Below are 12,500 nucleotides of genomic sequence, written 5' to 3'. Positions count from 1 at the left end.
ACTAACACTAAAACACAACTTTGCCCACACCAGTCCATCTTTCCCACAATCAGGGAATAATTAAGCTCCTTAAAATGGTTTATAATTTATAAAAGAATCTAAATCTTGAGCAGAGGCTGATATGTGATTTACCTGCAGCCTAAAGAGTACACATGAGCTTTATTTGAATACTTGCGTGTGAAGAGGTGTGTGCAGCTCTCTTGTAGGTATAGAGTAAAAAAGAAAAGAGTTTGCAGTACATTTAAATTACACGTTTGGGGAAAATCATCCAAATTGGCCCTAGATATCTGCCCCAAAACATCGACAGGATTCTAAAGTGTTGGCATTGTACTGGCCATGAAAAAAAACATTATTATTATTATTATTATTATTATTATTATTATTATTATTATTATTATTATTATTATCATAGGGGCCACATAGTTCAGTTGGTACAGCGTTTGACCTCTGATCAGAAGGACTGAATCACACTCTCGACATAAAACATCATTGGTTGAGCGTCAGATCCACTGACCCACAGGTTGGTGGTGTGATTCCAGCTCCCGCAGATGAATGTTTCTGTTGTTGTGTCCTTGGGCAAGACATTTAACCCACCTCCGTACACTGGTGGATGAGTGTATGAGAGTGTGTGTGAATGTGTGAGTGGTTCCTTGTTGTAAAGCTCTTTGTGCGTCTTGAAAATGGAAAAGCGCTGTATAAAAATGTGACCATTGACCATATCAGTCGAAGTCTAGTAAACGCTGACAAAAAAAAAAGGTTTTAAGATCGTCAGAAAATTCAAGGAAAAAATCCAAAATGAATTTAAATGACACATCAGAGCCTGCCATCAATCCAAGAGTTCATGGTTCTGTTTAGGAGTTTACTTTTCAACAAAAATGTGACAGTGACTAAATGGCAGTGTTGGGAAGGTGACTTTTAAAATGTAATCCCCTACAGATTACAGATTACATCCCCCAAAATGTAGTTTGTAACATAATCCATTAAATTACTTAAAGTGAGTAATGTAATCTGAATACTTTGGATTACTTGATTTGTTGTAGAGAAGCAAAGACGAGGAAATCTTCACATAAGATGTTTTGTCTGATAAAAGAAAATAAAAAGCCCAGACTTTACTGAACCAAATTAAAAATATTATTGATAGAAGACGAGGAGACACGTCCACACAGCAGGATTTAGTCCTGTTAAATCCTGTTTTAGACCTGGTTTAGACCTGGTTTAGTCCTGGTTTAGTCCTTGTTTTAGACCTGGTTTAGTATCTGGCAATGAGTAGAATTATCAGGGGAAAAGAAAGAAAGAAAAAAAAAGGAATTTAGCCCGAAATGTGAAAACAGGAAAATACATTTCCTGTAATCCATTTATTTCAATTAAGTAACTGTAATCCAATTACCACTCACTGAAACAGTAACTGTAACTGAATACAGTTAGTCATCATTTGTAGCTAGCTATCTTGTGACTGTAATTTTATGCGTGAGAAACACAAATCAACTCCAGACAGAGCAGTGCCTACAGTTAGCTTCACAACCCCAGGGGATGTTGACCACATGGGCTGCAGAGTATCAATTGCAGCCTTTAATCAGGTACATTCTCTTTAACAGTGCTCTATTTGTGTCTTTATCATGAAAAACAGAACTCGTTTCTTTCTGTTTACAGTGATCCAAAGTTCCTCCTCACTTCCCTTCTACATTCAGAGCATCCATCTTATTCACCACAATGACTTTATAAACACTTTTCACAACTCTTAACGTTAATGTCAGGTAATGCTAACAACAACTAGCATGCTAACAGTACCCTTCCTGATTCTCTGACAAGAAAATACTTCCTCAAGAGCTGCTCAGACAATATATCTGCACTGAGACATTTACGTAACTGAAGAGGAGAAACACAAGAAGCAACACAACAAGAAGCTTTCATAGTACCACAGTTTGAGAAATAATAACATAGTACATGTATACATTACAAATACAGGAAGTACTTACATGGGTCATTTTTATAGGGGTCTGTTGTTGTTGTTGCTGTTGTTGTTGCTGTTGATGGTGTTGGTGCTTTTACAAAAAAAAAAAAGGACAAAATATGTTAATGATTGATTCAATAAAAACATGATAGTATACTTTATAGTTTATTTAAAAGTGCATTGTGTAACTTTTTGGTGGAGGTTCTGTCAAATGCTTGTCTCCATGGTAGTAAACCTTTCTAAAAAAAAACAAAAACTGACCGACACAATCAGAATGTCTGTTTTTCAAGGTATTTCTGAGCAATAAAACCATTGGAAATGGCATAAATATGAGGCAGGCCTGTTTAATGTCATACTGTGGAACATTTTAGGCAGAGCAGTGACATCTCCATGGAAACAAGCAGCTGACCCCCAACCATAAAGTTACACAACGTACCTTTGAGTAAAGTTAAGTAACTAACACACCAACAACTAGACTACAAATTAAACTGACCATTCTCAAATGGATGTGTTCTAAAAGATTAATTATAATTGATCAATATGCAGAAATGTCTATAGTTAGTTTTCATTTATGAATAAATACACTTGTAACCATCTTTTCAGTCTTTTTGAATAGTCTAGTTATTGCTAAACCCTTTACTTGGTGTTCAAAAGTGGGACCTGTTTTTATTTATTTTATTTAATAATAACTTAACCTCCTGGAACCTGAACTCTTACATGGTTTTATTGATTTCTCTTTGTTATTTGGGCTGATTGGACCTGATGAGAGCAAAAACAAAGAATTATATTGTTATAATATTTTTATATCTATATGTCCACATATGATTTATAAAACATTCATTTTATGTTTGAATCATTTTGATGGAACACAATAAAGTCACAGTTGAATAATGATTTGCAAAAACTATTTATGAAGTGCCTGAACATCCCAAAATGTCTTGAACATAGTCCAGGTCCCAGAAGGTTAAAGTGCTTGTGATTTCTCTAAAACAGAGGTCTCCAACCTTTTCCTCCGGTGAGCTCCTTTACAAAACAAAAATGCCAGAGGGTTACTCATTTTACCGGCTGCAAGAAACTGAGATGATTATAAGAAAGATGGTGAACCTTTGGATAAAGTTAGATACCTATAAACCATTGTTTCCCAAAGATTGGGTTGCGACCCTCACGTTTGTCGCAGGAGATTTTTTTGGGGTCTCCTTGTCACAATCTGCATGTAGGTCTGTAATATACAGTTCTGCCTATACTCCTGATCTGCTGCTGCGTCTCCTCCTGCACCTATCTCACTAGAGATAGATACATGTTCAAATGTTAAGACATGTTTTGTATCATTTCTAATCTTTTTGTAATGATTTTATTGACTCTTTTGTTCCAATATTGCTGGTTCAATTGAATGTAGAAAAGAAAAATAAATGTTTTACATTTAATGTCCAAACAGGCGACTTCTGGATTCTTTTATTGCTGCTTCAGTGATTGTTTTTCATTGTTTCAAACTGGAGTAAAACTAATAGTTCAGAGACACGATCACTCATCAACAATAAAATATCCTCATTCATGTTCAATAATCCAAATCCACCTTTATTGTGTGATTTATGAATAATGTTTATTGACTTGGATCGTGAAGGTTTGTGACTTTTAAAATATGGGTCTCGTGAAAAAAAGTCTGAGAAACACTGATATAAAACATAAGTCACTGCTCATTTATTCATGCACAAAGTTGGGCTTCAAAATGATACATGAACAATGGTAGTAGGTATGTAATTAACCAGATTTTTTGTTATTCAGCACAATAGTATAATTCCAGAATCCCTTGGTGAGCTACTTGGAAGTGGGTGGAGAGCTACTGGTGGCTCCTGAGCTACAGTTGGAGACTCCTGCTCTAAAACAATTTTTTTTTAGTTTTGTCATTTTGGTGAAGGTTCTAATTTTACTTCCTGGTTTGAGACAAGCAGCAGATGGGAGATAATATAGAGGTACTGTAGGTTACCTAGCAACCAAAATAATAACAAGGGCCAAAACCTGTCTGAATAGACCTTTTCACAGCGGCCGGAAGTACAGCCTTAGTGTGTAGCAGAATATTTGCTCAGTGCTTTTCAATGGTAAAATGTGTGTGTAAATGTGTGTGGTATTCTCCAGCAGCTTCATAAATCTGCCCCATCACAAATCTTCAACCATCAAGGTCCACAAAGGATCAACATTCCACAACTATCAAGGTAAAAAATGCAAAAGCTTAAAGGCGAACGGCGATCAGCATTAGTGAACTACTGAGCAAAACTAACACTATGGTCATGAATAAAACAGAAGAAACTTAGGCTACGTTCAGACTGCACCTGAAGTGAGCCAATTAATCCGATTTTTTGGCCCCATGTTCCTGTATCTGATCTTTTAATGACAGTCTGAACCACACAGATCCATTTTTTTTTTTTTCAAATGTGACCCAGGACACTTGGATATATGCTCCTAAAACTGATACATATCTGATCTTTAGACATGTGACTTCAGTGTGAACGGCCAAAGCACATTCATCCACCTACATGTTATCAACAAGACACAAACGTCACTGTTCTGAGCTGAAGTAGGCAAAAATTGTTAATGAACTCCATGTCACTGAAGTGAAGCACATCACCACTCATCACTCTTGACTACGTCTCCGCATCTACACGTTCCTTTTAACGTACTGTCCCACAAAACACCACGGCCAAAAACCTCGTCCTTCTCCTTCTCAATCTCCTTAAAACAAGTAAGTTGTTCATGTTCTGGCTTCGGTACGAGAGGAACTTTAAAATCTCCAGGTGCTCAATGCTGCGTCCATGTTTGGACAACTTCTGTAAACACAGAGACGCTCGCTGCGGTCGACGTCATCGTGTCTCCAGTGTCACATGTGGGACACTTTTGGGCCGTTTAATGTTCACACTGGAGTCACATACAAGTCACATTTAATTGGAAATGTGAACGACCTCGAAAAAACATTGGATTTCACAAAAAAATTCAAATTGAGCGTTAAGCCCTGCTGTCTGAATGTAGCCTTAGAGTAGAAAGTACAGATACCTGCTCTCAAATGTAGTGAAGTAAAAAGTATCCAGTATTATTATTATATATATTTTTTTTTTACTATAGTACTTTACTACTTGTCCTTGGTTCAGCACTGTGTCTGTGTCAAACTTACTGGAGTTGTTGGAGGCAGGGCTCTGAGATCCAGTGGAGTTGTTATCTGAGTTGATTACCTGGGATGCTGTATTAGAGTCTGTGGAGGAAGGGGGCGGTTGGGATGGTAAGGAGCCAGGGTCTGGGGGGAGGAAACAAAAGATCACTTGATATTTTCATGTTGAAATTTGGTGTCTGATGAAAAAAGTTCTATATTCCATAAAACAGATTCTTGTGAGCTGTGAGCCGTGTTAATGTCACCTCCTGGAGTTGTGTTTTGTTTCATTCACACGTCTGATTAACCTTTTATTATTAGTCTGTCAACATCTCCAAAGCTCCAAATGCTCTGTTCTACCTTGTGATGTCATAGAGCAGTAGTTTTTAAGTGAACAGCTCTTTTTACTTTTTAGTTCAGTAGAGATTGGACATACAAGAGCTGAAATGATCAAAATGATTCTAGTGACAGTGTATCGAGTTTAAAAACACAGTGGAGTACTTCCTGTATTACCTGTATTATGACATCACAAGGTGGAACGGATGTTTTCTGTCTGAGAGAAGAAAACACAACTCCAGTTCCGTTTGTGATGAGGAAACTACATTAGACAGATCAGAAAATATCTTCAGTGTCGATAGTTTGCATTGACATCAGTCTGGGGGTGTTCTACATGTATGTTTGTGGCAGAATATTCATTAGTTGCCATGGTGACACAATGCACACATAGCAAACACTGTCAGGAATGATTTAAAATAGTCTGAAAACTCGAAAAAAAAGAAAAAATGGATTGAAGAGCACATTTTCAGGAGCGTGTGATCAGTGTGAGTGTTCATGGTTCTGTTTAAGAGTTTGATTTTACACTAAAAGGTGAGTGACTCACTGACCAACTGTTGGCTAAAGTTTGTGTCATTTTATTTGAGAGAGAATTGGTTAACCTCACACATTTGGATTATAAGTCACACTTTTTTCATGGTTTGGGTGTTTCCTGCGACTTATACTCCAGTGCTACTTATGTACTAAAATGTTCACACTGAGACGTGAGAAGACGCTCTAGTCTTGTGTGTCAGTATCTAGTACTACTATTACTCCTGTACCACTGTCACTTCACTCTACTGGTAAGAAATGATAAGAAAGTTCGGAGTGAGCGAGAAACTTGTGAGGGACTGGTGGAAAGCGAGGATGGAGAACAGAGCTTCACGGCAACCGAGTGCACCGTGTAACTTTCCTGAAGTCACTGGATGGATGGACAAAGTCTGGACTTCAGTGACACCGAAACCATCCTGTCAGGATTCAGAAAGACCGGAATAGTTCTAACTGGAACTGATGCTGAGTCTGACGACAGCGACACAGAAGAGGAAGTGGTGCTTTGTTTACCTCCAGAGATCACCGAATTGTTCAGAAGTGACACCAAGGATGAAGAATTGAATGGATTTAGTGATTTGGAGTGAGATGGAGAGTTTGGTAAACTTGTTCTGTTTCTGTTGTTTATGTTATAATTTATCTGAAGAACTGTTCATATGTGACGTTAACCGTCTGTTGTTCTCTCTTCTATTGTTATTACTAGAACTTGACTTTCAACAGGAAATGTCGATTCCTGGTTTCTGATTTCATAAAATACATTTTCCCCAAGTGCAAGTTATATATGTTTTTTTCTTCTTCATTACACATTTTTTGGCTGATGCTACTTATACTCCAGAGCGACTTATAGTCTGCAAAAAACTGGTCAGATTGTGTTAAAACAAAGCTCAGATTAAAGTCTAATTTGGGTAACAGAGCTTCAGCAATAGTATTTTCATAGAGACAAGCAGGCAACTTTCCAGAAGAAAAGTTAGTACAGTAATAAAAAAATAAATAAAAATTATTACTCAATACTAGCAATTTTTGGGGCTACTTTTTATTTTTTGAGCTCAGTTTTTAACATCACATCATAGAATTTTAACCAACTAAGAAGTGCAGCATGAGGAGTTCAGAGGACACGAGTGAGGGACTGTTGGATATTGTGAAATTAACAGAGGTGTAGCGCCAAATTCTGGGCCCTAGGTACAAATCATTTTGTGGGCCCAGACTACTTTGACTACTTTTTAACTCTCCACCATTTTTCTTACTAATACTGCGCAGTAAGAAGTCTAACAATGTTACGATCAAATACACTATGTTACTAAAGAAGAGTAGTACTTCTTCAAATCCCTGTTAGTGCAAAGAAAAGATACACACAATATTGACTGACCCTGAGAAAGTATTGTTCTTTCATAAGTGTATATAATAATTCTGGTGACAGGATGTGTTTTCTTGTGTGTATGTACTTCCTCACGGGGCACGTACATGAGCTGTGCCCCTCCCTCACAGCAGGGGAGAGGTCACTCACATTAAACCACATTAGTTTCACTTGTGGCCTAACGTGGTGGATTAGTGCGAGGGACGAGGGAAGACAAGACATGAGCTCATTTAGATAGACTGTCCAGAAAAAAGACACCAACTAAGAAGTGCAGCTCTGAAATTCATCAGCCTTTTTACGCCAAATATGACAAAAGACGTTCCAGAGAAAACAAGAGGCGACAGGAGACGGTGATGCCCGGGCTTCAGAAGAGAGCGGAGCAGCATTTCACATTGTCTAACTTAAATAATGTCTGCATTTGGAAAACACACTTTACAAATGACACATCTGTTTCCAGTGAGTTATTGAGGCACTGACAAACCAAAAAACAAAATGATCTGAGTGAATGCTATGCCAACAGAACCACAGAATGAGTCTGGTGATGGTTTATTGGTTTAAAATCTGCATCAGACTTTTACCTATGACGCAACAAAAGAGGCAAAAAGCAAACTGAGCATTTTTGAAGCTCGAAGAACATGATTTTAGATTCATGGAACAACTGTAAATGAAAGAAAATACAAGTCCAGGCTTGTGTTTGACGAGGGGACAAAAGTATAATAGGGCTAGAAAAATTAATTTTGGGTAATATCTGTTTTGAAAATCAAATTTTTTTTATTTTTATTTTTTTTAGGATTTTAAAATAATAAGTAAAATTTTAACAATAAAAAACAATAATAAAGGGAAAAAAAAAACAAAACATACATACCTGCTGTACTCTGACCTGCAACAGAAAGAGAAAGAGAAACAAAATGAATACAGGGCATCATCATATTAAAGATACATTATGTAACTTTTCAGGGTGCCATGGTTGCAACCTTCTTGTGTTCATGGAGCTGTAATTGTTTTGCCTGGAATGTTCCACGGTATGGCATACAAATATATTATCTCTCACCATGGAGACAAGTAGGTGATACACAAGTTTAGTTTAGTTTAGTTTAATTTAATTTGTAATTCAAACACCTCGACTTGAGTATGTTCCAGACAAAACAACTCAGCATGTGCTTGAAACAAAAATGGCGGCTTTGCTGATAACATTCTTCCCCGAGTTGAAGGTGTGAAAAAAAAAAAACATGAAATACATTGTGACCAAGTTGCCGTGACGGTAAAACAAAGATTTCAGCGTCTCTATTTCAGTCAAACCACAACATCCTGCAGAGCTGCTTCCCCTTTTCAGTCGCCCAAACGTCAGCGCGCTTCACTTCACCAGGCTCTGCTCGCTTAAAGCTGCACTGTGCAACTTTTCTGGTGGAGGCTCCGGCAGAAGCTTTTCTCCACTAAGATGTTATCGCTTTGTCTGGAATGTTTCACCTGTTAAACCTTTCTATCTTCATGGAGACCAAACCAGACCAAGTTAACAGGTCAGATCTGTGGAGAGGCGACCCACTCACAGTCAGAATGCCCAGGTTTTTTTTTTTTTTTTTTTAAGTATTTTTGAGCTATACCTGTAGTCAGTGTTGGGGAGTAACAGATTACATGTACCAGAGTTACGTAACCAGAGTACAAATTATGAGTAACTGTATTCAGTTACAGTTACTGTTTCAGTTACTTTGTTGAAATAAATGGATTACACGGTGATATGTTCCTGATTTAATTTTGGGGGTAATTCCACTCACTGCCAGACACTAAATTAGATCTAAAACCAGGACTAAACCAGGTCTAATACCAGGACTAAACCAGGACTAAAACCAGGACTAAAACCAGGACTAAACCAGGTCTAAAACCAGGACTAAACCAGGACTAAACCAGGTCAAAAACCAGGACTAAACCAGGACTAAACCAGGACTAAAACCAGGACTAAACCAGGTCTAAAACCAGGACTAAACCAGGACTAAACCAGGACTAAACCAGGTCAAAAACCAGGACTAAACCAGGTCTAAAACCAGGATTAAACCAGGACTAAACCAGGTCTAAAACCAGGTCTAAAACCAGGTCTAAAACCAGGTCTAAAACCAGGACTAAACCAGGACTAAACCAGGACTAAACCAGGACTAAACCAGGACTAAAACAGGACTAAACCAGGACTAAACCAGGACTAAAACAGGACTAAACCAGGACTAAACCAGGACTAAAACCAGGTCTAAATCCTGCTGTGTGGACGTGTCTCCTCGTCTTCTATCAATAATATTTTTAATTTGTTTAAGTAAAGTCTGGGCTTTTTATTTTCTTTTATCAGACAAAACATCTTATGTTACGATGTCTTAGTCTTTGCTTCTCTACAGCAAATCAAGTAATCCAAAGTATTCAGATTACATTACTCACTTTAAGTAATTGAATGGATTACATTATAAACTACATTTTGGGGGATGTAATCTGTAATCTGTAGGGGATTACATTTTAAGAGTCACCTTCCCAACACTGCCTGTAGTTGAGTAAATGTAAAGTCGAGCTGTTTAATGTCACACTGTGGAACATTCCAAGCAGAGCAATGACGGATTTATAGAAACAAGAAGATGACGAATCCCCTACCAAAAAGTTTTTTTTTTGTTTTTTTTTTTTTGTTTTGTTTTTTACAGTAGATTCAGAAAGTGGTGTCATGATTCAAACCTAAAAAATGCAAACTGCACAGACTTGATGTTATAAGATTTATATAACATGGGAAGTTTGTGGAGCCAGTGGAAAACAAACACTGATAACATTTGTGGATCATTTGTTTGGAGATTTCCTTGAATATCCCAGAGTTTTATAAGCCCCTAAAACATGAACACACAAACTTTCACTTCTGCCTCACCCCAGCAGTGTGAAAATACATTTACCAGCAGTTTTTTGTTCACTTTTTTTACTTTTGCTGATGAGTTTTTATCAGCACTTGCACATGTGCTTCACTGTACTTCACTTCAGTACATTTAGAGTATATACTTTTTACTTTTACTTCACTACATTTAAGAGCAGGTATCTCTACTTCAATTCAGTACATTTAGAGTGGGTACTTTTTACTTTTACTTCACTACATCTGTACTTTACTTGTGTACATTTAGAGTATATCATTTTTACTTTTACTTCACTACATTTGAGATCAGGTATCTGTACTTTACTTTAGTACATTTAGAGTATATACTTTTTACTTTAACTTCACTACATTTGAGAGCAGGTAACTGTATTTTATTTCAGTACCTTTGGAGTAGGTACTTTTTACTTTTACTTGACTACATCTGTACTTTACTTTAATACATTTAGAGTATACACATTTTACTTTTACTTCACTACATTTGAGATCAGGTATCTGTACTTTACTTTAAGTACATTTAGAGTACATACTTTTTACTTTTACTTCACTTCAGCACATTTAGAGTATACACATTTTACTTTTACTTCAATACATTTGAGAGCAGGTATCTGTACTTTACTTTAAGTACATGTAAAGTATATACTTTTTACTTTTACTTCACTACATTTGGGAGCAGGTATTTGCAGTTTTTATTCTATATTTTTTTTGAAACTGGATTTATTTTGAAAAAGTAAAAATATTTTTAATCATCATTTTGAACAAACCTTGCTGAAATTTGGCTGAGGGTTTATTTGAAAAAATTTACTGTTACACAATAGTTTGCAAAAAAACTTACAAAAAAAAAGTTTGTTTTTACTTTTTTTAAAAAATGTTTCTTGTAACAAAATTTAAGAAAATCTAAGAACATCACTTAAACTCCCTCTGTCACTTTTCTCAACAGTGTCAAGAAAATTCTGCTGATGCATTCTACAGCAATGATCAGCAGTTTTTACTTTTTTTTTAAAAACAGTTTTTTTTGTTTCTATATGAAGATTTGCACATACAAAACACTGTAAAAACAATAGAGAAGTTAAAATTACCCAAATTAAGAACTTGTTTACTCCACCAACGCAACATTTCAGTAGCTTTTTTTGACCTAATCTTCCTGACAGTTAGCACAAAGTTTGTTGCAATGGCAGATTCAAATCCAACATTAGCCGCAAAAGAAAGTGTTTCTTATTTGAAAGAAGAAGACAAGGGGAAACAGCGAAGCCAAACTAAGGTGATTCTTGTAGATTCATTCATATGGCGCGACTTAAGCATAGCACTAAAGACTGACGCATTGGTCGCCAAATTACTCCTGGACAGGTAACTTCTGCTTATTATGAAAAACTACTTTATTTCCAAGAGCTAGTCAAACGTTTTTTCAGGACACGAAAGCGATATCCTATGTCTGAAAACGTAATTTTCAAGGAAAGAAAGAGTCCGCTTCTGCTGCGTGTTGTAAGCTAGTTCTCGCACTGAATCTCCGCGCAACCTTCTCTGCTCCCCTTTCCTACTCCTGTCCCCGCTGCCCGTTCCGCTCTTCCCCCTTCTCCTCACTTCTACGGGCACGGAATCTCCGCGACCGTCCCCTCTCCTCTCTCTCTCTCTCCTCTCCCTGCTCCGCTCTTCTCCCTGCTCCTCACTTCTCGTCCGCGAACGAAATGTCCGCACACCCGCTCCCCCCGCTCCTCACTTCTCCGCCTTGCCTAACAACACTGTAGTTGGACGTCATGTGCAGCCACCGGCTGTAAACACCTGTTTCTGGCGAAAGAGGAGGCAGAAGGCGTCTACGTACACTATATATATATATATATATATATATATATATATATATATATATATATATATATATATATATATATATATATATATATATATATATATATATATATGTGTATATATATATATATATATATATATATATATATATATATATGTGTGTGTGTGTGTGTGTGTGTGTGTGTGTGTGTGTGTTGTGTTGTGACTTGTATGTCATACAGTTTTTTTGTTTTTTTTTTCTATTGTTTTGCATGTTGGTAAAATAAAAATATTCATAATAACAATAATAATAATAATAAAAAAAGTACCATCTGCCTCCATCACACACACACACACACACACACACATGCACACACACTCACTCACAGGTCAGGTGATGGACACAAAAACATATGGCTATATATATTGTTGTTGTTTTTCCTATTAAATTATTCCTATTCCTATAGTCCTTGCCATGAAATAACCAAACCAAACCAAGTTACAGGTCAGATCTGTGGAGAGGCGACCCTGC

The 12,500-nt window shown here is 36.8% G+C and overlaps 1 protein-coding gene across 1 annotated transcript in view; it reads right to left on the bottom strand.

The window, feature by feature from the left end:
• The window catches only part of ptprc (protein tyrosine phosphatase receptor type C), a 63,280-nt gene that overhangs the window by 42,761 nt on the left and 8,019 nt on the right, over positions 1–12,500 (bottom strand). The window contains exons 4-6 of the mRNA XM_020927747.2: positions 8,168–8,182; positions 5,115–5,234; positions 1,977–2,042 (exon numbers count right to left, since the gene is read on the bottom strand). Coding sequence (XP_020783406.2) covers positions 1,977–2,042; positions 5,115–5,234; positions 8,168–8,182 — 201 coding nt within the window. The remainder of the gene's footprint in view (positions 1–1,976; positions 2,043–5,114; positions 5,235–8,167; positions 8,183–12,500) is intronic.

Source organism: Boleophthalmus pectinirostris, unplaced genomic scaffold (assembly GCF_026225935.1).
Source record: "Boleophthalmus pectinirostris isolate CB_2022bp ecotype Guang Dong unplaced genomic scaffold, ASM2622593v1 HiC_scaffold_7, whole genome shotgun sequence".
NCBI classification, from domain to species: Eukaryota; Metazoa; Chordata; class Actinopteri; order Gobiiformes; family Gobiidae; genus Boleophthalmus; species Boleophthalmus pectinirostris.
Note: the sequence above shows the minus strand (reverse complement) of the source record. Positions and strands in the feature narration are given on the sequence as shown.